Source organism: Podarcis gaigeae (assembly GCF_964106915.1).
Source record: "Podarcis gaigeae genome assembly, chromosome: 8".
NCBI classification, from domain to species: Eukaryota; Metazoa; Chordata; class Lepidosauria; order Squamata; family Lacertidae; genus Podarcis; species Podarcis gaigeae.
The window spans coordinates 72,731,689-72,758,821 of NC_139684.1; the positions used below are offsets into that span (position 1 = coordinate 72,731,689).

Below are 27,133 nucleotides of genomic sequence, written 5' to 3' on the forward strand. Positions count from 1 at the left end.
TGTAAATACATTTCCCTAGAAATTTCTTTTTGGGACAGAACAGTGGGGCATCCCAACACATGGGAGAGCTGTTCGGTTTTCATCCAAGAACTGTCTTCTTCCTCTATGCCTCATCTTTGCAACCCAATGTGATGCATGTTTACTCAGAAGTAACTCATTAAGTTGAAACAAAAAAAATTCCTTCCAGTAGCACCTTAAAGACCAACTAAGTTAGTTCTTGGTATGAGCTTTCGTGTGCATGCACACTTCTTCAGACACACTGTGTATCTGAAGAAGTGTGCATGCACACGAAAGCTCATACCAAGAACTAACTTAGTTGGTCTTTAAGGTGCTACTGGAAGGAATTTTTTTTGTTTTGACTATGGCAGACCAACACGGCTACCTATCTGTCATTAAGTTGAATGCGAGCTACTTGCAGCAGAGGATCGCAGCTTTGCTGTCCCGTTGTAACATTCCAAAGCCAGATTTTTCTTTTTGCTGAGCGCTAGAATTTTCAACTGACAAAAATCAAAGCCGTGATATGATTTTCGGGGCGGCGGGGGGGGGGTAAAGAGAACACAACTGTCCCGAAGCTCGTTCTCATTGCGCAGACTCGAAAGGGGGCGTGGCCACCGGGCCTGTCGGGGAAGAGCGCCCGCCTACCAGTCCGGTGCAAATCTTTCCTCGAACGCCTGCGAGCGCGGAGAAGGCTTGTCCATCACGCCGTTGCGCCCGCCTTTTCCTGCGCCGCTCTACAATCCCCGCTCTCGTTTGTTCCGGCACAGCCGCGGCCGGTCTACGGGTGAAAGTCACTTTGAGGGAAGAGCCTTGAGTGCCGCTGCTGCCGTTGCTGAGGTGCGAAGCGCGGAGGCCGGAGGGAGCCCGGGCCGGGAGGAGGAGGGGAAGCCGGAGCCCGGAGGGCTGGGCCCGGCCTTCTCTCGGAGACTGGCCGGGATATGGGTGCTGGTTGCCGCTAGGCCGGACTCCTTCCTTCCCTCCAGGGGAACCGGCCGACGGCGCCGCTTGGGGCCCAGAAGCTGAAGGGCGGGCGAGGGGAGGGAGCGGGGAAGCCCTGGGTTCAAATCCCGCCAAGGAGGCTTTTCCAAGGCGCCCTTTTCTCGCCTCTCATCGCCCCCGTTCTGCAATACTGGAGCTTTAATCTTTCTCCGGGGTGGACAGGCTTCAGGCCTGGTGGGACCCGTTGTGCGTTTTTAATAATAATAATAATAATAATAATAAATTGTTTATACCCCGCCCATCTGGCTGGGTTTGCCCAGACACTCTGGGCGGCTTCCAGCAAAATATTAAAATACAATACAGTGGTACCTCAGGTTACATATGCTTCAGGTTACATACGCTTCAGGTTAAAGACTCCGCTAACCCAGAAATAGTGCCTCGGGTTAAGAACTTTGCTTCAGAATGAGAACAGAAATCGTGCTCCGATGGTGCAGCAGGAGGCCCCATAGGCTAAAGTGGTGCTTCAGGTTAAGTATGGACCTCAGGAGCGAATTAAGTACTTAACCTGAGGTACCACTGTAATTTAAGAAGATGTGTGCTTAAAAGAGTGGATTCCGGGCCCAGGAATGCGATAAATTCCACACACACACACACACACACACACACACACGAAGTCCACTTCCGGGTGACTACAAACCCCAACCCAACCCCCGCCTCCAGGAGCCTTAAAGTATTTTAGCAATATATATTGGACGGTGGGGAGACTGGAACGCATATGTATATATTTTGTTGTTGTTGCCACTCCTGAAACAATTGGGCCAGGGCTCTTTGCTTGAGGTATTTGAAATCATCCAGGGATGTGCTGCTCTTTACCCACCCTTGATCCTGCAGGTATTAAAGTCGGAAGGGACCTCAGAGCTCCATCTAGTCTAGTCTACTTCCGGGTGTGTGGGGTACGGCCACTACTGCAGCATCCTTGATAGGTAGCAATCTAGCTTCTGCTTAAATCTCCTTCCATTGCAGGATGCTAAACAATCTGCACAAAATGAAGCACTCCCCCCATAATATTTAGTCTCCAGTCCCTTACACATAATTAGAACTTCAGCTCCTACCTGCTGGAGCAAGAGGAGATAGATTTGCTCCATGTGACAGCTGGTCAGATAGTTGAAGGTGACTGTTGTGCCACCTCTTAACTATCTCTTTGACAGTCTAAATATAACCAATGCTTATACCTATGTTTCAGAATTGTTACAATGGAACAATACTAAGGTGGCTAAAAATTACGATTAAAAAAAAAAGATGATTTGTAAATACTATGTTTCTTTTCATGAAATCTGAACATAAGCATGTTGGACATACAGTTAATCTCCAAACTGAATCAGAGCCCCTTTTCATTGTGCTAAAGGAGGCCTTTCCATATAAATGAAGTTATGAATATAATGAACCTGTTATGAATAGCTACACTCTTAAGTGCTTTACAGGTCTTAGGTTTTAACTGCTGTTTAGGAAATACATGAAGTCTCTGTGGGAAACATTATTTAAATCAATGGTTTCAATTGCTCCCTTTCCTTTGCTGTCACCTGAGATACTTTCTAATGTATTATTATTTGTTGTATAGTACATGTCTGTTTATTTGTTGTTGGGTTGCAAGAGGCTTTTTGCAGGTGTGTTGAGCTGGCCTCCCTTTAGTCTTGGCAAGGCTGCTGTACATTTTTTTACTAGCGGTGTAAGAATTTTAGCAGGGAGTGCTCCGGTGGGAAGGTAAACGGTGTTTCCGTGCGCTGCTCTGGTTCACCAGAAGCAGCTTAGTCATGCTGGCCACATGACCCGGAAGCTGTACGCCGGCTCCCTCGGCCGATAAAGCAAGATGAGCGCCGCAACCTCAGAGTCGGCCACAACTGGACCTAATGGTCAGGGGTCCCTTTACCTTTACCTGCTCTTTCTGTCTTCATGCTTGGGCTAAAGCTCCCAGTGCTGAATTTCTGCCTGCTGCACAACTGTTGTAGGTGCAGCTGCATAGCTGAAAGAGTATTGATGGTGGAATGGAAGGGTTCTGAAATGGTGCAGAAGAGGAGGCTTTGGTGGAGGCAGCTTTAATCAAACTTGCTTCAGAACTGACAGGTTGCACCTGCTGGAAGCCTCTTCTTATAGAGTTACTGAAGGTACAGGAGTACTATTTTGGATTGCTTCTCACCATCCTACCAAGAAGTACCGTATTTTTCGTCCTATAGGGCGCACCGGCCCATAGGACGCACCTCGTTTTTTTTGGGGGGGGGGAATGAATAAAAAAAAATTATTTCCCCCCCCAGCCGCGGCTGCCGTCCCAAGCCTTGCACACGCCTGCCCGAAGCACGGGGCACCCTCCGGAGGGCTTTGCGTGCTTTGGGCTGCAGGCTACCGCCCCAAGCCTCGCACGCCCGGCGGGACCTCCTGCCGGGCGCGCAAGGCTTACAGACACTCGCCCAAAGCAGGGGGAGCCCTCCGGAGGGCTCCCTGTGCTTCGGGCAACAGGCTGCCGCCCCAAGCCTCGTGCACCCGACGGGAGCTCCTGCCGGGTGCGCAAGACTTGCAGACACTTGCCCGAAGCACGGGGAGCCCTCCGGAGGGCTCCCTGTGCTTCGGGCAACAGGCTGCCGCCCCAAGCCTCGCGCGCTCGGCGGGAGCTTCTGCCGGGCGCGCAAGGCTTGCGGACACTCACCGGGGCTGCAGGCTGCTGCCAGCAAGCCTTGTGAGCCCGCGGGAACTCCCGCCGGGCTTGCAAGGCTTGCGGATAGCTTCCTGAAGCCTGGAGAGCGAGAGGGGTCGGTGTGCACCGATGCCTCTCGCTCTCCAGGCTTCAGCGAAATCCTGCATTCGCCCCATAGGGACGCACACACATTTCCCCTTCATTTTTGGAGGAGAAAAAGTGCGTCCTATGGGGCGAAAAATACGGTAACTATTGCTACTTTGGTGCATCTGAGATCAGGGAGCAAGACTTTTTAGGTATGCTTGATACACATGTTTCAGGTATGCAGTCATCAGGAGTGGGAGCAGGGCTTTTGATTGCATTAATTTATTGTGCTGCAGATATAATACTGGGAGCTGTCATGCTCAAGGCAGCTCACAACATAAAAATATTTACATAAATATGTATGTAAATTATGAAGAAATTTTGCCCCTTCAGATGTTGCTGAACCACAACTCCCATCAGCTCCAGCAAGCATACCATTTGCCAGGGATGTAGTTCAACATCTGGAGGGCCAGAGGTTCCCTTATACCTGCTCTGCATACTATTACTCTCCTTCCAGCATGTCCACAGCAATGTTGGGACTTGAAGCAATATCCTTCTGGCCTCTTATCAGGCAGATATTGGGTGATGGGGTTTTAATGTTGTAGATTTGTTAGTGGGTGGTGTACAGAGATAATAATGTGTTAATGTATTTCTTTGCTGCATGGATTGATAGGTACACATATGTATATGCGTGTTTGGTGGGCTGGGGTCAGAAAGCTTAACAGTCAAGTAAATAAATAGGTACCACTGTGGCGGGAAGGTAAACTGTGCACTCTGGTTTCCATTATGGTGTTCCGTTGCACCAGAAGTGGTTTAGTCATGCTGGCCACATGACCTGGAAAGCTGTCTGTGGACAAACGCCGGCTCCCTCAGCCTGAAAGTGAGATGAGCGCCCCAACCCCATAGTCACCTTTGTCTGGACTTAACTGTCCAGGGGTCCTTTACCTTTTAAGCAGTGTTCTGTTCCCATGATCTGACTGTGCTGCCATCCAGTTTTTGGAATGCTCCTTGAAGATATAAATACCTTTGGGACACATAATCCCTTAACATGGGATATGGCTTCTGAGTGTTACTGCTGTGAATCTTCTGGGTCTTTTCACATTGCTGATTTTATATATTCTTTCAGACAAGAGAACATGTCTGAAACCATAAAGGAAAAGCTGGAAAATTACCGAACGGCTCCGTTTGACAGCCGGTTCCCCAATCAAAACCAAACCCGGAACTGCTGGCAGAATTATCTTGGTGAGTATAATTTATTTATGTGAATTGTTGCATCCTTGGGTGAGTAATGAGAAACTAGGACTATTCATCATCTGACATCTGAGTTGCCAGAGAAGTATAAAAAATATAGTTGTCCTATTGTACCATGTCTGAACTTCCAAACTGTTGACTTTCACTATTGTAGGCAAGGTCCGTAGTGTACTGTGCAAATCTTCCTAAAAGTTTCAGGCTGCAGCACTTCTAGATCTGTGCATAAAATGAGGCAGTAAGTGGAAACAATAGGAAAATGCAACAGGTCAGACCATAATATTATCACTATAATATCCTTAATCCAAGAATGTGCAAGTGTTTTGTGTATATATATATTTGTAGTTGATCTGGGTACTTTCTATAGTAGAGGAAAGAAAGGCAAAAATAAAGCAGAGATAGGCAAAAATAATGTCTAATGCCACCTTGTGCAGAATACATCAACAGAGTCTTGTGAACAGTTTGGGATTTTAAAAGCTGTCCCCTGGGCTCTGTACTAGAGGAGCTGCAGTGGTCATCTTCATAAGTCTGAAACATTTCTCTCTCCACAGATTTCCACCGCTGTGAGAAAGCCATGAAAGCCAAGGGAGGAGACCCTTATGTCTGCCAGTGGTACAAAAGAGTGTACACGTCCCTTTGCCCCGTTTCTTGGGTATGTGAATGGAACTGAGCAGGGCTAAGGAATGTGTATGTGAAAGAGAAATAGGTGTCAGGGTAAAGGATGGCTTGATGGTGGTGTTTGGCACATTTCAGTGCTCTGTTACAGTGGTGCCCCGCAAGATGAATGCCTTGCAAGACGGAAAACCCGCTAGACGAAAGGGTTTTCCGTTTTCGAGGCGCTTTGCAAAACGAATTTCCCTATGGACTTGCTTCGCAAGACGAAATGTTTTGCGAGTTCCTGCGGGATTTCCCCCCTTTTCCTAAGCCGCTTATCAGCTGATCTGCTAAAAGCCGCTAAACCGCTAATCCGCTAAGCTGTCAATGGGCTTGCTTCACAAGATGAAAAAACAGCTATACGAAGAGCCTCACGGAATGGATTAATTTCGTCTTGCGAGGCACCACTGTATTTGACTGGAGGGGAGGTTCTGTGGACCATAGGCTGTGTTGGGTGAAGCCTCAGAGATGCAATAGACGGGTGCTTAATGTGTGTCAGAAAACTTCAATCTGCTCAAAATGATAACCACTAAAACCTATTATTTTGCATAAAATTAATAATGGGAGCCTGATGTGTTCCCATATTTTTAGCTGTATGTGGCAAAAGAACAAGGAGGATATGCATTGATAAGCGATGGGTAATAAAAGAACATAACTGGAACTTCTACATTTTTTATTGTATTTCCTTGGGACCTTTTCATGGACAAATTGCAAGGTCAAAATTTTCATAAATATGAGGATAAGCTAGATAGCTATGCAGGAAACATAAATATCACCTTGCGAGCATTGCAACATTTTGCAGGCAACTCCCACAAAACCGACCAAAGAAGATGATTATAATCTATAGTTATGAGGATTAGAAATGTGATTTAATTTTCTTCAAAGAAAGCTGCAGAATTCCATGTGTAGGAGGAGATCTGTAGTCTTAGTCACTTTGGCTCTGTACTAGTGCAGAAGATATGACTGATCAAAGAAGCCTATTGGTCTTTTGCAGGTCACTAGCTGGGATGAACGCATAGAAGAGGGGACTTTTCCTGGCAAGATCTGATTGTCTTGCCCCAGCCAGTTGCTCCCTTTCTCATGACACTGGTGTGCTGCTGAAGTTCCCCCACCGAAATGCGGTGACTGAAGGATAGTCTGAAATAACGCTTTTTCTTGGTCATGCTGACTTGAGCGTCCAACATCATGTGACAGTGCAAATTCTAATAAAAGGCATAAAAACCTGTGACTATGGTTTGTGTTAAGATCGGCAGATTACGTGTGAATTTGTGGTATTGTTGTCAATGACTGGGGTGCTTCTTATAGCATGTAGGATACACGACTAACATAATTTTCCACAGCACCCCTCCTTGCTTTGCCATAAACCACCACCCCTCCACTTCCACTTGATAAGCAGTCTGGAATACTTTTGCACATGGAATTTCCAACTTGCTTGTTAGATTGGAGGCTGATCTGGCTACATCACAGCCAGCCTTCTCTTGCAGCTGGCCAGTTCCCACTTGGTGCTCATGATAAAGGAATGTTCCGCAGGTTGTTTGGATATGTTGTAATAAGTTACTTGAGCAGATGACAAAAGTCCCTGAGTTCTGTGCTTATGCAAGAGGCGGGAGCCTAGATAACACATTTTACAGATGGGAGTTATTTTCCTGTTGGGCTTAAGGCCTGACTTCATCACTGCTGCTTTGGCACTGTAGCATAGGAGTCAACTCCTAGGGAGCAACATCACTTTGGGCCCTCAGTAAAATATCTGAGGGGGCCCAAGCCCCCCAAAGTTGATGGTCATTGCCAATTGTGCACTTGTGCCACATCTTGTGATTGATTATGCAAAAAGAGGCTTACCTCCCCCCCCCCATATTTTATTCAAGTTGGCATTCTTGCACTAAAGTGATATTTTTTTCACACTGTGAGAAGCCCTTCACCTGGACAAAAGGAAAACATTAGGTAGTTGATTGCTAAGAAGCAAGCCCTACTCGGGGTGATTCAAATCGCTGTGTAAATATCTGTAGGGCTGCATTGTAAAGTGACAGACCTATGTACATTTACTATTGAACTTCGTGGATTTTGCTTCTGAATAAACACACACGGTAAGAATGAAAGCCTTGGCCTTCAGGGCTGATTGCAGCCCTCCACACCTCTCTTATCTGGCCCTTGGGATTCCTCTGGCCACTCACCCTTCCGGGTCATGTGGCCCTAGGCTGCATCTTTCACCATCACTGAGCTGCTTCTGTGTGCTTCTGCCTGGCTGTGAGGTGCTCCTGCAATCTGATAATGCCTCTTGCTTCCCTGGATGGAGAGGTGAATGGAAAAATTACAGCGCAATCCTGTATATAAATCCCACAGATTAATCGAGCAGGTGGTACCCCTCTTCAGTTTCTTCCAACCAGGGGGCACCCAAGCCCCGCCCCTTCTGCTTAGCCCCGCCCAGCGTCCTGCGGGAAAAGGAACGCGACGCGTCCATAGAGTTAGCAATTATTCAGTCACACTGCGGCAGTTCTTAGCAATACTTCCGGTCTTAACCTTATTTCCTCACTCCTAGCAAAAAAATAGGTTGCGGCCGAGTTTTCATCAGAGAGAATGACAAGGAAAGAGCTACACTGTCCTGCAACCATAGAGAGACAGCCTACGACAGCGCTCTGATTGTACCGGAAGTTGTATTTTTTCTGCTACCGTCAGCGAAGTGCGCCGGAAGTCCCAGGGGTATCGTCATCATCGCTGCGCCGGAAGTAGTCTCGGCGGACGGTGGTCCATCTAGTTATAGGAGCGGTTGCTACCGACTTGGAAGAGCACTTGAGCCATGGCGGCTCCGGCGATTCCGCCCCCTCCGCCGCCGGGAGGGCCCCCCGGGGTGCCTGGAGGGGTGCCCGGGAAAGGGCCACCGGCGGCGGCCGCAGGAGGCGGCGGCGGCGCGAAGAGTGGAGAGGAGAGACTAAAGGAAATGGAAGCCGAGATGGCCCTGTGAGTGAAGCGGGGAGGCTCCCATTGCGGGGCCCTGTGTTGGGGGGGGCAGCGAAGACCAGCCAAAATGATTTAATGGACGGAGGTGATGGGAGCTGGAAGTCTGGGGACACCTGGGAGATTTCAGGGGGGGCCTCCATCCCTCCCTCCCTGTCTTACAGCGACAGTCAATGTTGACAGTGAACACGCTGGAAAGAAAAGCGTTGCAGGTGCTAGGAAACGGGGCTGTGGAACCCAGGGCAGTGTTGGTAATGGGAGCTCCGAGTCTCCCTTGCGAGCTGGGATGCTTCCAGTTCAGAGCCCACCTTAGCCTAGTTCTCAGAGCTTACGCAAACCATTCCCTATTTTTTCCCTTCTGATTTCAGTATGGGGCAGAGCTGTTCTGAAGTGAATATTTCTCCAAACAGCCTGCTTTCCAACTCTTGGTGTGGTTTGACAATAGACTTTAAAACATTTGATGTTCTTGTCTGATGATGATGGTGGTGATTATTATTTGGTATTTATAGCATGCCTTAATAGAAGTTAAAGTAGTGTCCATGGCCCCCTTTCCCCTCATTTTCTCTCCTCAACAGACCTGCGAAATTGATTAGGATGAAAGGTGATGCAGATTCCAGAGTGAGCTTTGTTGCTGGCTGGGTGGGATTTGAACTTGGCCCTTCATGGTCCTCAGCAAGGATGTAATAAAAACAATCAAAATATCAAGCCAGTTGTTCAGATTAATAATGGAATGCTGTATGTGGAACATTTGTATGGCAAAAGAATCATATAAATGTTATGGGTTCTTGTTTACAGGTTTGAGCAGGAGGTGCTGGGAGCTCCAGTATCCTTGCCTCCTGTTGCCCCTGTGGTAGAAGCTGTCCCAGTTGCCTTGGCAGTGCCAGCTGTGTCTGCAGTCCCCCCGGTCCCTGTCATCCGACCCATCATTGCCACCAACACCTACCAACAGGTGAGGAGTCTGCTTGAGACTTACTTTTGCAATGCAGGGTGCTTGCTGGACAGCTTTGAGGGACAGGGCTGTAGCTCAATGGTAGAAAACATACTTTGCATGCAAAAGGTCCTAGGTTGAAATCCTAGCATCTCCACTTGGGAATGGGAAAAAATCTCCTGCCTGAAACCCTAAAGAGCTGCTGCCCATGAGAACTGTATAGATAATGCTGAGCTAAATGGACCAGTGGTCTCACTCTATATAAAACAGCTCCTGGCTTTTGGTAGAAGCCTTGAAATTTCAGCACCTCTTGCGATAGTTTGACCCCTTTCTGTTTTAACAGCACAAATTCTACAAAGATCTTCCATATCTCCTCAAAATCATTTCTCCTGCATATTCTCCATCTTATCTTAATAACACATGTTAATTTGTCATTAATTGCTGTATCCCACACCTCTTTATACCATTATTCCATTTTATATTCACCTTGCCCCTTGTTTATTTGTAGTATTTATTGTTGTTTTTCCCTTTCAAGTTCTTTTGCGTCAATTAAATCTAGTCTCCAACCTGGTATCAGGCTTTAGGCCCAGAGACCGGAAGGAAGAGTAATTAATTATATTCAATTATTAACTCCAAGATTTCCAAATATTTTACTGTCCTGGGTATTGATCCTTTCTTTGTTACTTCTACTATTTAAATTTAAGAGGTCCAATAATTTCTAATTGTCCATTTTTTTGTCTTCACAAGCCCTCTGCTTTAGATTCTTTTCCAGCCAGTAAGTTTGACGTCTGGCCCAGGGCTTGTGTCTTGCCCAGAAATTAAGTAGTAATGTTTATTATTTCACAACTCCAAATTACATTCCTGCTTGAAAAGTTCTTAAGGGCTTACCTGTATTCTTTGCTTCATAATACTTGTTCTTCAGAGTGAGAAATCCATCCTTTAAAGTATTTTCTCTCTGATCTCTCAGTTTCTGCTGCTTACTCCATGGCCAGCAGAGCCTGCTCCCCCTGCCCCAATTTAGGTTTTGATCAGTGTTTTGAAACAGTAGAATATTTTTTTTTTAGCACATAGGTAATACCGTGTGGTGTAATTCTACAACTAACCATTCCTATAGCACTAACACTGTGTTTTCTCTTCATTGCTACCTCACCCATTAGGTTGTGACGTGCAAGTCCTCTTTCAATCATGCCACTTTTATGTTCTATCCAGCATCTACCATGCTGCTGAGTGCAAGGCAGAATTGGCGCACACCATGCAAGTTAGATAGGCATTTGATCTTCAGGAAGCAAGGATTACAAATAGTGCAGGGTTTTGGTCTGATGCAGCAGAGCTGCCCTTAGGAAGCTGGGGTGAGGAGGATGAATGTGTGAATACTAAACTTTTGTACTTGACTGCTCATCTTACTTCACTGACATCTGTTCTTGCCATTTGTTTCTTTTTTTTCTTCCAGGTCCAGCAGAGTCTGGAAGCCCGAGCAGCAGCAGCAGCCACTGTGGTGGCCCCCATCGTGGCTCCTCCAGTGCCATTTGTGGGCCCAGGTATATAGCCAGTGCCTTTGTAATTCTATGCTTACCTGAGGGATGCAAAGCCTGTGTCCCTCCAGCTTTCATCAGCCTCAGCCACCATGTTTGGGGCTGGTGGAAGTTGTAATCCAGTGACCTCTGTAGGGTCACAGGTTCCCCACCACAACTGCAGTTATGTCAGATATTAAGTTGTGTCCCACCCAAAATGCTTAAGAGAATAACCAAGCAATTAAAACAGATAGATAAATTGTTAGGGTGCTAAGATCACATCAGCAGAGGAATGAGAAAGCTGTGGCCCTCCAGCTATTGCTGGACTACATTTACCATCATTCCTGGCCTTTGACCGTGTTGATTGGTGCTGATGGGAGTTGAAAGTCCAGCATCTGGAGAGCCACAGGCTCCCCATCGCAACTAAACCGAAAGAGCTAGGAATAAAACATTCAAGAACCTACAGGTCGTTTTCAGCTAGCTTCAGAAGAGCAAGAGGGAAGTGTTCAAACAGAAATTTACACTTTGTTGACCCTGCAATAGAGAAAGTTCTTTTAAGTGTTTCCTCCAATCACACCTCATATGGAGACAGGGCATGCAGAAAGGGACTCTCCAGCTGACCTAAGTGGCCAGGCAGGCTCATATTGGAGAAGACGATCCCTTCAAGTATACTGGTTGTCAGTCATTTATGTTTTAAAGGCTAATTGCCAGCACTGTGAATTCAGCCTGGAAACAGCAAAGTTGATATAAAAGAGCAGAGATTGCAAAGATTGTGAAATGGGCTTTGTATGTCCAATGGCCATGAAATCCATTCTCTCTTCTCTCCAGCTGTTCCCCCGCAACGGCCCCCCATCCTCCGGCCGACCTTTGTGCCTCATGTTCTGCAGAGATCTGGTAAGCTGTCTTTTTAAATATTTGTTGGTTGTGTTCACCGTTTTGCAAGGAACCTGGAGTAGGAGGTTTGGTGGGATTCTGTGGAGGCAGATATGAAGCCATGATTCAGTGGGAGTGCACATGATTTGTATGGATGAAGGCTCAGGTTCAGTCCCCGGGTTGAGGATATTGAGTAGCCGGGAACAACCTCTGCTTTGAAGTTGATGGCAAGGTGCTGATGGTCAGGATTAGTCTGATTCACTATAGGTCGTCTTATTAAGAGTAGGGATGGGGAATCTTTGTGCTTCCTGAAGTTGTTGGACTGCAGCTCATGTCATCCTTTACCGTTAACCATGCTGGCTGGGCTGTTGGGAGTTAGAGTCCAACAGCATCTGGAGAGCCAGTTTCCCCATCCTTGATGTAACGTATCTTCTTCCTATTCAGCACAGACGTAGGCTTTCTTCCACCGATCCTCTTCCTGTGACTCTTCCTGATAAGCAGGTTTATCTTAAAAAGAAAAATCCTTTGGGTGTCTAGCCATGTTTCCATTATAGCACAAGGTATGGGTGGCTTTAAAGAGTGTTAGCCTTCTTCCCCATGGATTTTCTTTCGATGGCTGCTAGGACCGATGGCCGTATTTAACACCCACTATTCGAGACAGTATGCCTATGAATGCCAGTTGCTGGGTATCAGAAATTTGGAGAGAGCTGTCACTCTCAGGTCCCGCTTGTGGGCTTCCCAAAGATATCTGGTTGGCCACTAGGAGAACAGAATGGGCCTCTGGCGTGATGTGCCTATTGTGCCTCACGGCATTTGCACAGAAGTTGGGGAGAAGCCTGAACGCACATCACTCCATACCCTATTGTCTCTGGGGCTCTCAGGGAACCCAGAGGCTTTTTGGGGTTCAGCTGACTTAAGGAAACCAATAGTTCCTTCCCCTTTGAGCCACAGCATATTTTATTTATTTTTTAATTTCTGTACTGCTTTATATTTTTAATAAAAACCTCAAAGCATATTAAATCAATAAATCAATAAAACTATAGCTGGGCGATGTTCCTCCGGGCTCATGAGGAGCTTCTTCAGTAGGGCTGGTGAATCTGGGCCTCACCCCCTAGGCCAGGTGGAAAGGGCCTTGCAGGGAGCGTATAAACCAGTCAATGAATGGAAAGTATGTTTTTCTGAATGCAAAGCTTTTTAATTACATTTCTAAGCTGCCCAGCCAAGGGTATAGAAACTGAAGGTTGGGTGGGCAGAAAACACCAGAAAACACCATGCCTTTATTGGTCAGTGTGCTGAGTGCTGCCTAACATTGATTTCTAATTATTACTCCACTTTCTTTTTTGCAGGTGGCCCTCGTCCTCTGCCAATGCGGCCTCCTCATCACCAGTCTATGGTGGGGCCCCCCATGTCAGGCCCCCAGGGCCCCCCAATGCTTATGGGTCCCCCAATGCAGAGAGCACCTGGCCCGCCCCTAGGGGGCATAGGGCCCATGAGATCTGGTCCCCCGGTGAGTTTCTTTTTCTTTGTCAAGAGGGCGGGGGTGGTATCTGTTTTTCCGGTTTTTGAGGCTACTCTCTGCTTCTGTGCCAGAGTTCACTCAGAGGGGAATAGATTGGGACATGCCAGTGTAGACCAAAGGGGAATACATGGGGCTACTGGGAAAGAAGCAGGAGGGAACTGCTCCATCTTTAGCCCAATGTTTCTCAAACTTGGGTCCCCAGCTGTTATTGGTCTACAGCTCCCATCATCCCTAGCTAGCAGGACCATCAATCAGGGATGATGGGCGTTGTAATCCAACAACAGTTGGGGACCCAGGTTTGAGAAACCCTGCTTTTCTAGAAGTCTGATTCAGAACTATTTTCAAGCATTAGGATGTGCCCAACGGGGGCAGGTGACTGGGGATGAGAGCTGGAGATCATCCTTTATTATGTTGCCAGACTGGAAATGAACAGACTGAGTATTTGGCGCTATGTGACTTAGCTGCCTCTGTGCTGTAAAACCCATAACTCACCTTACTCCTACCAAACCTTCACAAGCACGTACAAGGGGAAAGCTTTTTGGGAGCGGCTGGTGTTGGTTTTATTTACGTGGGTCCCCCCCCCCCCACACTTCAGCCAAAAAAAGGCTCCCAGATCACTAGTATAACAGGGTAGTCCCTATCCTTAAGTGTGAAGTCTAAAGGTGCAAGGTATGAAAAAAAAATGCATTAGGAAGTGGAACGAAATAAACAAACTTTGGCGCAAGTTCTCAAGTAACAGAGACTTGCAGGTTTGAAGTGGGATGGGGACTTGATCAGCTTCAAACTTCAGATATTAGCGTTGAACTTGCAAAACTGACATTGATTGCTGCCTGCTTTTTGGCTAGGTTGGGCCAGGGATCCCCGTCGGTCCTCTGGCGCCGCTGGTGCCTGTTCCTCGACCCGTGGTGGTGCCCCCCAAAGTGAACCCCACTGTCATCCAGGCCGCTCCCACAGTGTATTCTGCCCCGCCAGTGAAGAAGCAAGAGGTTAGTAGTGAGCACGCCGAATGAAGGCCACATTATTTTTTATTATTACTGTTTATTGCATTTGTATCCCATCTTTTTCCCCCAAGGAGCTTAAGCACGTGGTTCTCCCCTTATCCATTTTATCCCCGCAACAACCCTGTGTGGTTGGTTGGTCTTGAGACTTGGCAGTGCCTGACCAAGGTCACCCAGTGAGCATTATGGCTGAGGGGGGATTCGCTTCCTGGGTCCTAGTCCGATGCTCTAGCCACTACACACACAGTTTAATTTCCCCAAGTGTCCAATGGGTGGATCCTTTCTGACACTGTGCGGGAAGTTGTTGAACTGCGCCGCTTAAGATTACCTTTGCCGGGCAGTTCTGGCAAGGTGGAGGCATCTGAAAAAGGGCCTCCGATGTGTATTACAGCGGTGACATCACAGCCCTTCCTCTTCCTTCTGCAGGAAGAGCATCGGGAGCCCCCGCCCCCTGTGGTGGAGGAGAAGGAGCCGGTTGGGATGGAGGAGCCTGTGATAGGTCCAAGTATGCCGGAGGCGGAGCCCGTCCCAATGGTGGATGTGAGGAGCCTGCAGCCACTACGTGGGCACGAGCAGCCACCCGTGCGGGGGAAGCGATCCCGGGGGCCCGATGCTGGATTTGTACCTGTCGAGGTAAGGAGCGGTGGTGGCTTCCCACTAGAAATGGGCAGAAACTGTTGGGGAAGTGAGGTGAGATACCTCTGCAGCAGAAGTTGCTCCCACTTACAGTCACCACACAGAGGCAGCTTAAGGTCCAAAACAGTTTACCCCTGTAGAAGATAAGGCTTCAGTAAAGCAGCTCCAGACGTTGATATATACATACAGTTTGTATGTAGACTTTATATTCTGACAGATATATACATACAAGTGCAAAATATTTCTATATTCAAGATAATAACACAGACTCCAACTCATGGACAGACTCACGGGCTGACACACTACAGCAAAAGACCCGGCCACCATGAGCTGGCATGCTCATGGTATGGTAACTAGGCTGTAACCATAGCAACAGGCTCGACTGACCTTGTACCTGTTGGCTTATCTCATACATGGGTGATTTATGCTCATGAAGGAAATTAGCTCCTTCCTCCATGTCCAGTTCCTCCAACAGGGTAAATGAGAGTGTGAGGGGGAAGAGAGTCTGGTTCAGTCAACCTACCTACTCGGAGGTCACCAGGCTAGAAACATATTTCCATTTGAAACAAATTATTGAAGTGGTCTTTTGCCTAATCAGCACATTCTCTCTCTTCCCATCCCCGGCCAGCCTGTTGTAGAGAGCACACCAGAGGACAAGAAGAAAATGAAGCAGGAAAAGCTCAAGCGCTGCATCCGCACAGCTGCTGGGACATGCTGGGAGGACCCCAGCCTACTTGAATGGGATTCTGGTGAGTGTCCATCGCCACGTGGGTTGGTGAACAGTCAAAAATACTGGCAAGAATCCTCATTGCAAGGGACTGTTCCCTCAAGCTTGGGGTTAGTTGACACTAGTGGTTGACAATAAATGCTTTCATATTTAAACTTCTGTTTGAAATAAATGTTAATTCAAGGTTAACAAACTTCATCAAGCCAAACTTGAATTTTGAGACTTGGATAATAAACTATTAAAATTAGACAGGTTTGGGGAAAATAACACACAATTTTACTGCTGTTTGAAGGCCGAGGAGTCACAGAAGACACTGAGGACTAGTACCTTGACTGCTGCAAATCATCCTGCTTTCCTTTTGCCCATATGCCGTCTTGAGGGCCAGAAACTTGTTATGCCAGGAAAGGGTTCAACAAATTGTAAAAAGGGCTAATTGCCCAGCCTCATGTCTTGTGCTCTTCCTCCCTTCCTCTCTCCCCTCCCCCAGATGATTTCCGGATCTTCTGTGGCGACCTGGGCAATGAAGTGAACGACGACATCCTTGCACGCGCTTTCAGCCGCTACCCCTCCTTCCTGAAGGCCAAGGTCATCCGGGACAAGCGCACCGGCAAGACGAAAGGCTATGGCTTTGTCAGCTTCAAGGACCCAAACGACTATGTCCGTGCCATGCGGGAGATGAATGGTGAGACACTGCCTGAGCTGCGGACCCAGTTCATGGGAGTGGAATCCTAGAATTCCGAGCGTTGGGGTGCCTGATCCCTAGGGAGAGCTCCCTCCCAGTGGAGCCCCTGCTCTGCTCTGCTGAAGTGGGGAAAGATCATGGGTCAGGGGCAGAGCATGCACTTCGCATGAAGACAGTCCCAATTTCAGTTCCTGGCATTTCCAGAATCAAGTAGCAGGCAATGAGAAGAACCTTTGCTTGAGACCTTGGAGCACTGCTGCCAGGCAGAGTAGATAGAACTAGACTAGACAAACCCAGTACAGTGGTACCTTGGTTCTCAAACTTAATCCGTTCTGGAAGTCCATTCCAAAACCAAGGCATGCTTTCCCATAGAAAGTAATGCAAAATGGATTAATCCGTTGCAGACTTTTAAAAACAACCCCTAAAACAGCAATTTAACATGAATTTTACTATCTAACGAGACCATTGATCCATAAAATAAAAGCAATAAACAATGTACTGCAGTCACACAATCAATCAATCAATCAGTAGGTGAACTGGGTCCCATGCAGTCACAAAAACAAAACACAAAATAGCAAAAACAGACAGACCTCAAAACGGAAGCGTCGCACTCAAAACGGAACATGTTTGGCTTCCAAAAAAAGGTCACAAACCGGAACACTTATTTCCAGGTTTGCAGTCTTTGGGTTCTAAGATGTTTGAGTACCAAAGCGTTTGAAAACCAAGGTACCACTGTAGTCTGTATCAGGCAGCTTCCTGTATTTAAGGCAGCAATATGTCTACTTGTTTTCTGAATCTTTCCAACGTTCAATACTATGGGGAATTGGCCAGCTCCTCACCTGCCAGCACTGTTGTGCTGGATCTTGAAGGCCCTCTTAGCATCTTTAAAGCTGCTGCTTATTATGACTATTACTATTACTGTTTACTGCCTAAGGTCCCAGGGCAGGTCATAACAATTTAAAGTGCAACATTAAAAACATTATAATCACAAGTGTAGGGTGAGTCCTAAAACACTGCATCTCGGGTGTCAAAGGACAAGGTAAAAGAAGTGTGTATTCAGCATATGATGGAAACTGTAGGGATGGTGTCAGGTGCACCTCTCTGGGGAGGGAGTTCCACAGACTAAGAGCTGCCACAAAGAATTCCTTTTCCTGGGCTGCAGCCACTGAGCTTTTGAAAGTGATGGAACTATCAAGAGGGCTCACTCTGCTGATGTTCAACACCTGAAAGGATCTGTAACATGACATACATCTCGATGAGGGAGCAGGCCAAAAACATGTTTACCTTTAATCTGGTGTACATTTCGAGGAATATGACTGACTTCAGGTGCTCCTGCTTGGGGAAGTCTCTAGGGTTGCTCAATTCCCACATTAGTTGTCCTGTTTGATGGCGTAACTGGAGGCCATTGGCACAACATGTTATGTTGAAGCCCTGGGGTGTCAGCCAGTGAATTAACCAAGGGTGGCTTGGGAAACAGCTCCATGTTTCTCCAGCCACACAAGGTTAGCTGGCTTGGACAGGACAGTTTTACTGAACCTTCCTTCCTCTCTCTCTCTGCCTCCCCGCCCTCCTCTTCCCACCTATCTCCCCACTGTCCTTCCTCGTGTGTCTGCGGCAGGAAAGTACGTTGGCAGCCGGCCCATCAAGCTGCGCAAAAGCATGTGGAAAGATCGCAATATTGACGTGGTGCGCAAGAAACAGAAGGAGAAGAAGAAGTTGGGGCTGAGGTAACGAGGTGCAGGATGCTGTTGTCTGCTGTTCACCCATGAGCCCCTTGAAGCAAGGAATTGTCTGTAGGCCTGTTCGATCCTGCTCTCTGCTGGAGAAGACGGCAGGAAGAAGCTGCCGGCAGGAGATTGGAAGTGCTTTGTTACTCCATCAGTCCGAGGCCTCTTCCATGTAGAAGATGCGTGTGTGTTCTCTCTTTGTCATACACAGACAAACCCTGCCCCATTAGCTCTGCCGTCTAATAGCAGCTTTGTGAGTTCATTGCTGAGGAGTCGCAACCTGCAAACTCAGCTGGGGGATAGTTTGTGCGTAACAACAACTTCCGTGGACAAAAGTCTTCTTACCCAATAAAGTTGTGTGTATCTTTTTTTTTTTTCTTACTACATCCATTCAGCTTGTCTTCTGTGTAGTTATTCCCTTGCTAGTTTCCCTCTGACCAATATGACCTATTGTGGGTCCCCTACTTTTTTTTAAAGACAGGTGCTGGAGTTTGTGCCCCTCCAGGCTGCTGGACTGCATCTTCCCTGACTATTGGCCAGGGCTGGTACGAGTTGGAGGCCACCTTGGTTCCCCATCCCTGGGCTAAATGGCCATCTGCCACATTCTTGGCTCTAGACAATTCCTTCTGTTGTGGTGCCCCTTCTCCTGGAAGGAGAGTGCCTGGTTGATAAAGTTTCTTCCTGTTCCATAAAGCTCTAACCCCATGTTGGTTCTAGATAAGACATAGCAGCCCCCAAGAGATTGTCTTGAGTCTGTGATACCAGTGGCTGAATCTTGTAGCCAGACTGGGCCTCGTGAGACCCTGAAAAGCCACATGTAGGTTAACGTGATTCCTGTGATGCGGTTGCTCATTGTGGTCCTAGAAAGCGGGTTGTTGGGTTTTTTTAGATTTTCTCCAAAAGGCTTGACTTACAAGCAAAGTGTTTAGAGGTTAATATCCCCCTCTTATTTGATTTAACATTTAGCTTTCCATCCCTATTCTTCTCCAAGCCCCCAAGGTTCCCCCTCTCCCGTCCAAGCAAAGACCTTGTCAAAGTCCTAGGAAAGCAGCCTTCTCCCAGGTAAACCTGTTTGCCTCTACTCTGACTAGCAGCGTCTCTCCTTTTTAAGGAAATTATTTTCGATCTGTTCTAGGAAATGCTGAGGTTTCTTGGAAGCTTATCAGAGGAAATTGGGGTGGGAGGGGCGTGGAACTATCGTTCAGTATCGGAGTGCATACTTTGCATAGGAACCTAATCAAGCCCTGCTGGGTCGCCTAGTCCAGCAATCTGTTCTTGCAGTGACCCACTGGAAACCTGCATGGAAAGCCTGATCTCAATGGCAATCTAGTCTGATTCCTAGTAGCTACTATTCAGAAGATACAGCCCCCAGCAGTGGAGGTAGAACAGAGCTATCTGGTTTAGTAGTTACCAGAAGGCTTGTTGTTGTTGTTTAGTCATGTCTGACTCTTCATGACCCATGGACCAGAGCACGCCAGGCACTCCTGTCTTTCACTGCCTCCCGCAGTTTGGTCAAATTCATGTTCGTAGCTTTGAGAACACTGTCCAAACATCTCGTCCTCTGCCGTCCCCTTCTCCTAGTGCCCTCAATCTTTCCCAGCATCAGGGTCTTTTCCAGGGAGTCTTTTCTTCTCACAAGGTGGCCAAAGTATTGGAGCCTCAGCTTCAGGATCTGTCCTTCCAGTGAGCACTCAGGGCTGATTTCCTTCAGAATGGATAGGTTTGATCTTCTTGCAGTCCATGGGACTCTCAAGAGTCTCCTCCAGCACCATAATTCAAAAGTATCAATTCTTCGGCGATCAACCTTCTTTATGGTCCAGCTCTCACTTCTATACATCACTACTGGGAAAGCCATAGCTTTAACTATACAGACCTTTGTTGGCAAAAAGGCTTATCCTCCATTAATTTGTCTGGTTTTCTAAGGCCACCTAAATCAGTGGCCGCCACTGCCTCTTAAAGTGGTCTGCAGAAAGTTACAATATCAACCTCTGGCATCTCGTTAAAAAGATGGGGTGCAGTGAAACATTCAGCCTAAGGGCCCTGTGAGGCTGCTGCCAGTCAGAGTTGGCATTACTGAGTTAGATGGCCAAATAGCCTGACCTCTTCCTAAGACCAGCCTTCTACTCACTGGTGCTGTGGGTGTGCCAATTTCCATAAACCAGGAGAGTGGAACCTGTTATGTCAGCTTCATTTCCTACGGGTTGACTAGTTGGGCTGTACACCTGTGGTGGGGGCCCTTCTGTCGCCCACCCCAGACATAAATGGTGCTTCTACCATTCCTTTCATGCTTCTGGGGAAATTGTGCAAGGGTTTCTTATGAGAGTGTCTTCCTGGCTTCTTAAAGGCTTTGAGCTGGGTACTGAAGAGAAGAGGAATTGCCCCCCACCCCAAGCAACAGCAAGAGGAGGGTACCTGTAGAGGCACATGCATTTACCATTTGGAGTTAGGAATAGCTGCTTTTATTTTATTTTTTGGAAGCAGAGGGGAGCAGAACCAGGGAAGCGAAGGAGCCTCTTCTGCCATCTGCCCCCCCCCCTTGTGTTATTGCCTGGCCCATCTGCTTCGTAACCCCCATTGTTCTGGCTGTGCATGTCCTAGACAAGCTGTCTGCATTGTCCTGGGGCCGGACAAACAGGAAAAGCAGCCGTGGATTTGGGCACGAGAGCAGGAAGCAGATGGGAGAAGCGGAGGAAGGTGGGTGCTTTGACCCCTGCAGGGGTGGAGGCTGCTGGGCAGACAGCAGCTGTAGAGATGGGACAAGGCTCTGCTCCCTTGATTAAATAAGAGAAATGGGGGGGGGGGGAGAAGAGAGGGAAAGATGCTGAGGGGCCTCTGTTGGGAAAAGGATCTGGAACTCCTGCCGGGAACCCTGGGATTTAGGGGAGTCCATGTTAGGGAGAGAAAGGGGGGGATATAAATAAATATATAATAATAGCAACGCAGGAGTGGGAAAACTACAGGCTTTGGGGGTTTCCACTGCTGTTTCTTAAACCAGACCACCAAAATGGCCTTTGAGGGTTTTGTAGTCATGTGCACATACCAGTCGTCGTCCCCCCAGCTGAGATAGCCCCGGTGCTCGTGATATATATTGATATATCACCCAGGCCTACTCAAGACCCATCAAATCCAGAAAGTTTCATCTACAGCACGTCTTTTAATACCCAGAAGACTAATAATACAAGGCAGGGAGTACTACAGAACAGAAAGTGTATTACGGAGAGAGATGTGTTTGTGGGAATGAGTGGACTCCATCATCTTTGCAATGGGGCAGTACTAAAAGGGAGCTTCAGGATGTTGTTTTTGTAGGTGACAGACACACAAGAGGAAGAGCAGTGGTTCTCCAAAACCCATATATTCGGGATTCTGGTTGCTGCTACTCAAGATGGACTGATGGGATCCGTATGGAGGAGGAAGAGGAGTTTGGATTTGATATCCGGCTTTATCACTACCCTAAGGAGTCAGTCTCAAAGCGGCTAACAATCTCCTTTCCCTTCCTCCCCCACAGCAAACACTCTGTGAGGTGAGTGGGGCTGAGAGACTTCAGAGAGATGTGACTAGCCCAAGGTCACCCAGCAGCTGCATGTGGAGGAGCGGGGAAGCGAACCCGGTTCACCAGATTATGAGTCCATCGCTCTTAACCACTACACCACACTGGCTCTCTGTGTATGGCTTGTTTCCTGCGACTGTAGTCCTCTTAAACCTCTCTAATAAGATGTTCCTCGTCTCCCGAGGCTTTCCTGGTGCTGAACTACCTGATGACAGGCTGGGAAGTTCCAGGAGATGAGGGAGAGTTGAGTACAGGAGACAAAGAGAATTTTGAATAAGATGTTGTTGTTACTGCTACTCAATTCCATAGCTAAGAAGTACGAGTCATTGCCGGAGAAGATGGTTCAAACTGGTAGCTGTCCTCAGCATTTTGCCTTTCAGCAGCCTTCGTTCTCATCCAACGTGTGCCGTAAAGGTGTACTCTGAGTCATATAGGCACGAAGGTGAAGTCTGGATGTGACCTAAATTATGCAAGTAGGCGACATTTGCATCTTTTTGCCTGTGCTGCAAGCTCTTCTGTCTCTGCCACTGTGGAGCCGGATCCAAGGGGGTTTCTGCAACAACTAAGTGATACTCGAAAGGAGACCCATTGAAATCAACGGTCACCCAAGTCCATTGATTTCTGCAGGTCGTCTTATGAGCACGATTTAGTTGGCTGCAGCCTCTTGGGTCTGCCTCCACAAGTGGCAGAAATGGGTTAGAGTTTGCAACGCTGGCAAATAAAAGGGAATTCCACCACTTGTATAATTTAGGTCACACCATCAGGACTTCAGTGTCCCTTTAAGTATATATACCAGTCAGACTACACCTTTAAACCACGTGTTGACTTGTAGTAGTGTCTGTTTACAGAGTTTTCAGAGTTTCCTGAAAACTGGCATGAACCACTCTGGGAATTGTAGCTCTGTGAGAGGACGAAGTATCTCCTAGCAACTCTCAGCACACACCCATCCCAGCAGATTGTTGTAGCATCTCCTCTTGTTTATCTGAATTGTTGCTCATATTATTCAAGAGATAGGTTGAGTTTACCTTGCCTCTCCTCCCTGCTCCTGAGAGGCAGTGTCATGAGCCAGAGGCTGCAGTTAGGATTTGTACCACTGCAGCTGGAGTAATCCTGTTTTCAACAATCCCATATGTAAAACAACAGCAACACTCCCCCTGCAAGTAGAAACCTAGCATAGCAGGGAACAGCCTGAAACAAAAACTTCCTTTCTGCGCTGGATATTTTTTTACTTGCAGGGATCTCTTTCGTGGGAGAGCCTTATATAACAAAATGCTTGTTCCACTTTACAGCTTCAAGTGGCTTCCTGCATGCTCAGATCACATGCTTATTTACCTCTGATATATATGTACATTATAAACTGAAAGAGATTTAGCAGTCATTCCTGCTTCTCTGGGAATTGCAGCTCTGTGAGGGGAAGCGACCCATCTCCAAGCAACAACATCCTCCCCTAACAACTGTCCTCCAGAGCCCCTGAGATTGCTAAAGTCATTGAAGACCAATATATGTTCCATTCTTAATAGATGGCCTCCACACACTGTTTAGGAAAATTTGCAGTACCCAGAATGAGGCCTGGCATCACCACAAGGCAACTTGGGGCACCAGTGATTGTCCGGGATCCACAAGGGTACCTGCCCTGACCTCACCCTAGTAGTGCCCATTGGCTGGGTCTCCGTTTTCAATTTGCCACGCTGCCCCAAAATAGCATGACTCCAAACCATTGTGGGGATTCTGGAAGGAAATGGAGCAGCTTTTAGTACAGATGAGAAGGCAATATATGCTCAAGTCTTTGGAAAGAGGTTGGAAAATACTCAAGACTTTGGAAAGAAGTTTGAAAATAGCCCACTTGAGAGCCTCGCTCAGCTCAACGAAGTTAAGTCTAACCATTGTGCTTTGAGGTTTGCAATCATAGAACGGCGAAGACCATTTTGTGGAGGTCACGTACAGTTTTAAGTTCAGTTCCTCTTGATATGCATATACATGTGCTTCTTAACCTCTTGTGTCGCTTAATATTTATTTTAAAACTGCCACACATGCATCTTTTAAAAAATAGGAATATAAATGTTCTCCCTTTTCCTTACCCACCCACCCACCTGGCAAATTAAAACCGTGAACCTTAAGCATTAAAACATTAAAAATAGTTGCAAAAAACGTGGGCTGGCTTAAGGGGGCAAAAGCAGCCCTGGGGATGGCATGAGTGCTAGCCAATAAGCACTTGCTACCTTAATCTCCCCCACCCCACCCCCACTGCCCAAATACACTGGAAATGCCCAAGTCAAGAGCAAAGGCCCTTTTCAACCATCACCACCATGCTGGAAAATGCTACTTCTATTGTCACACCAGGGTTTGGAAACAGAGAGTGGAATTTGATGTTCCAAGAGAAAATGGTGCTGCTATTGTTGTGGCTGTACTGTATGTCAGTGTCTCTCCTCCCCCAGCAGCTGCTAGGCTTAACATATAGGATTGACCTCCTCAGTGGCCCATTGGGGCTGATAGGGCAGAAAGCAGGGAGGCCAACAGTAGGGGGAGCCAGAACCACCGACTGGCAGAGCTGACTCATTCTAGTTTTGTCTTCTCTGCTAAGTTCTACAAGGGCGACTATGGCATATTCACACCCTAGATTTAAAGCATACAATTAAACCGCCATGGCTCCCCACCCCCAAAGAATCTTGGGAACTGTAGTTTGCTCGAGGCGCTAAGAGTTGTTAAAGGTAAAGGTAAAGGGACCCCTGACCATTAGGTCCAGTCGTGGCCGACTCTGGGGTTGCGGCGCTCAACTTGCTTTACTGGCCGAAGGAGCCGGCATACAGCTTCCGGGTCATGTGGCCAACATGACTAACCCACTTCTGGCGAACCAGAGCAGCGCACGGAAACGTCGTTTACCTTCCTGCCGGAGCGGTACCTATTTATCTACTTGCACTTTGGCGTGCTTTCGAACTGCTAGGTTGGCAGGAGCAGGGACCGAGCAATGGGAGCTCACCACATCGCAGGGATTCAAACTGCCAACCTTCTGATCAGCAAGCCCTAGGCTCTGTGGTTTAGATACCACGCCACCTGCGTCCCAAAGAGTTGTTAAGGCAACCCCTATTCCCCTCACAGAACTATAGTTCAGAATTCCCTGGGAAGAGGGGTTGATTGGAAAACCACTCTGAGTACTACTGCCATTAAGGGAGAATGAGACAGCCATCTTAGGTGGCAGAGTTCGTGTGTGTGTGTGTGTGTGTGTGTGTGTGTGTTTGTGTGTGTGAGAGAGGTGTGGCAGCAAAGGGCTGGAGGACTAGGCTGCAGGTCCCCTGTGGCTTGTGCTGTTCCCCCACCTTAGCCTGCTCTGCTCAGCTGTGTTTGTAATCAGCAAAACATCTTAGGCCAGCCATGAAAAGATGCCAAGCAAGTAGCAGCAGCTCAATGCCTCCTGCAACCTCAAGTTCCCTCTGCTGCGGTGCATGCAAATTCGAGGCCCTTATTAGGCTCTGTCGTTCACTCGGGAGCTGTGGATGGGGCAGCTGTGGCCCTTTCCCCAAGTTGCCGGACTCCAATTCCCATCATCCCCATCCTTGGGTCAAGGAAGATGGGAGTTGTAGTCCCAATACCAACAGGAGAGCTGCGGGCTCCCCATCTGTGCTGTAGAAGTTCCAGCCAAGTCCAGCACCTCCTAGTGGCGGAGGAGAAGATCAGATGGGCGTTGCACTAAGTGCCAAAGGAGATGAGAGGGGTGCCCCCTGGTGGCAGAACCCTCATCCACACCACCCAGGATAATTCACAGTCTTGGAGCTCTGCTGGCTGCCACAGGAGTCCAAGTAGCTTGAAGGGCCCCAGAGGCATCAAGGGGACTAAAAGAAAGAGCTCAAGTGGCTTCCGGGCTGCCTGGGCACGTTGGGGTTTGGGTAGAGGTTGCCCCCGCTGGAATTCCAGTAGGGGGAGGTGGGCCCAAAGAAGCCCGTGGGGGAGGTAGGCATCTGGGCGGCGTGGCCCAGGCCGAAGCCCACCTTCTGCTGGTGGTAGGGCGGGAGGTAAGGCAGGTCCGTGTGGTGGTACTTGTAGAGGGCAGGTTCGCCCGGCTGCCCTTGCTGGCTCTGGTTGATGCCCTGGAAATCGAACTTGTAGGCGTAGCGCTTGCCGTGCACTTTGGTCATGATGCTCTTGTCGTAATAGTAGCGCAGAGCCCGGCTCAGCTTGTCGTAGTTCATGTTGGGCTTGCTCTTGCGCTCGCCCCACCGCCGAGCCACTTCATCGGGATCCGTCATCTTGAACTCGCCGTTCGTGCCCTCCCAGGTGATGCAGTTGGCGTTGCTGCTGTCCGACAGCAGCTCCAGGAGGAACTGCCACAGCTGGATCTGACCGCTGCCTGCCAGGGGAGAGAAGGAGCCTGGTTAAGGGTTGGGGGCAAAGGTGGGAGCTCTGAACTGTCTGCGAAGCTGGTCAGCAAGTGGGTTGGCCGGGCTAAGAGGGCAGGTCTAACGCAGGTGCTGTGGGCCAGGGAACCTGCGGCCCTCTGGATGTTGCTGGACTACAACTCCCATCATCCATGACCACTGGATGATGGGAGTTGTAGTCCGATGGCATCTGGAGAGCCGGAGGTTCTCCATCTCTATTGGAGACCAATACTGGGCTTTTGAACATGGCGCATCATTGCTCCTTGCTCCCATATTCTCCTCTGCCCAAGCTTTTGTCACAGCAAACAGCTTGGCTCGCTAAACAGGTGGGAGCTTTCGGCTCTGCAAGCACCTATTTGCTATCTCTCTGCCCTTTCCCAGCCTTAGAAGGGGATTTAACAGGCGAAGCTTTCTTTTCCCATTATGGCACCTCTGTGCCACGAGCCCAGCTTCACACACCCTCTAACTTCCCAAGAGAAAGAGACGTTTGGACCCACCTGGGTTTGCCAAGCGGCTGCTAGTGGGTCCCAGGACCTGGTATGGATCTGGTGAGAATGAGAAGGGAGTCGTGAGAGGGGCTGGAGTAAGAGGCACCTCCCCACCTGCAGCTCTGCCTCGCCGCATCGCCTGGAAAGCCTCACTGCTGTTCTCAGGCGCCTCCTGGCTGAGCTCTGGCTGAGGTGGTACAGCTCTGGGCTACACTGTACCACTACAGACTGCAGGTTGCAGCTCATGCGGCTGAATGCTCCTCCATATCAGTAAATAAAAGTCCCTGCAAATAGAAAACTAGCCTGTCAAGTTCAAGGCTAGGCTGTAGGCACGACATGCTAGCAATCCTTGTGCAGGGAGAGAGGATATGCATTTCTGCATTCAGCAATGTGAGCTCACACCTGAAGCAAGTACAGGTAGGCTTGACCACCTCAGTAACAACTAGACCTCCTTCTGGCCCAACTGCTCCAAGAGCCACTATGTTCTACTCCAAGGGTAAGGAACCTGGGGTGCCCCTCCCGATGTTGCTGGACTACAACTCCCATCATCCCTGAGCATTTGCTATG

General features: G+C 48.3%; 3 protein-coding genes across 5 annotated transcripts in view; 2 read left to right on the forward strand and 1 right to left on the reverse strand.

Annotated features, from left to right (window-relative positions):
• The first annotated feature begins 677 nt into the window (after window positions 1-677).
• Window positions 678-6,830, forward strand: COX6B1 (cytochrome c oxidase subunit 6B1). The gene is made up of 4 exons (XM_083751196.1): window positions 678-834; window positions 4,833-4,948; window positions 5,506-5,606; window positions 6,603-6,830. The coding sequence occupies exons 2-4, from the start codon at window positions 4,843-4,845 to the stop codon at window positions 6,654-6,656; spliced, it is 261 nt and encodes an 86-aa protein (XP_083607322.1). The 5' UTR covers window positions 678-834; window positions 4,833-4,842; the 3' UTR covers window positions 6,657-6,830.
• Window positions 6,831-8,307: 1,477 nt separating this feature from the next.
• Window positions 8,308-18,551, forward strand: RBM42 (RNA binding motif protein 42). Its single transcript, XM_083751081.1, has 10 exons — window positions 8,308-8,563; window positions 9,356-9,509; window positions 10,939-11,026; window positions 11,828-11,893; window positions 13,219-13,379; window positions 14,237-14,377; window positions 14,816-15,022; window positions 15,654-15,774; window positions 16,240-16,434; window positions 18,053-18,551. Exons 1-10 carry the CDS (start codon window positions 8,403-8,405, stop codon window positions 18,163-18,165), a joined length of 1,407 nt encoding a protein of 468 aa, XP_083607207.1. The 5' UTR covers window positions 8,308-8,402; the 3' UTR covers window positions 18,166-18,551.
• A 5,151-nt stretch (window positions 18,552-23,702) lies between these two features.
• The window catches only part of LOC310850044 (retroviral integration site protein Fli-1 homolog), a 32,094-nt gene continuing 28,663 nt past the window's right edge, over window positions 23,703-27,133 (reverse strand). For 2 of the 3 annotated variants that reach the window (XM_083751083.1, XM_083751084.1), the window contains exons 8-9: window positions 26,576-26,623; window positions 23,703-26,050 (exon numbers count right to left, since the gene is read on the reverse strand). In XM_083751083.1, coding sequence (XP_083607209.1) covers window positions 25,536-26,050; window positions 26,576-26,623 — 563 coding nt within the window. In that variant the 3' untranslated portion in view covers window positions 23,703-25,535. The remainder of the gene's footprint in view (window positions 26,051-26,575; window positions 26,624-27,133) is intronic. The other variant, XM_083751085.1, reaches the window with a different exon arrangement.

Coding starts and splice junctions, on each gene's coding strand:
- COX6B1 (XM_083751196.1), top strand. CDS start 4,843: ATGTCTGAAACCATAAAGGAAAAGCTGGAAAATTACCGAACGGCTCCG. Junction 4,949..5,505: donor CTGCTGGCAGAATTATCTTG/GTGAGTATAATT, acceptor CTCTCTCCACAG/ATTTCCACCGCTGTGAGAAA. Junction 5,607..6,602: donor CCCTTTGCCCCGTTTCTTGG/GTATGTGAATGG, acceptor GGTCTTTTGCAG/GTCACTAGCTGGGATGAACG.
- RBM42 (XM_083751081.1), top strand. CDS start 8,403: ATGGCGGCTCCGGCGATTCCGCCCCCTCCGCCGCCGGGAGGGCCCCCC. Junction 11,894..13,218: donor TCATGTTCTGCAGAGATCTG/GTAAGCTGTCTT, acceptor TCTTTTTTGCAG/GTGGCCCTCGTCCTCTGCCA. Junction 13,380..14,236: donor CCATGAGATCTGGTCCCCCG/GTGAGTTTCTTT, acceptor CTTTTTGGCTAG/GTTGGGCCAGGGATCCCCGT.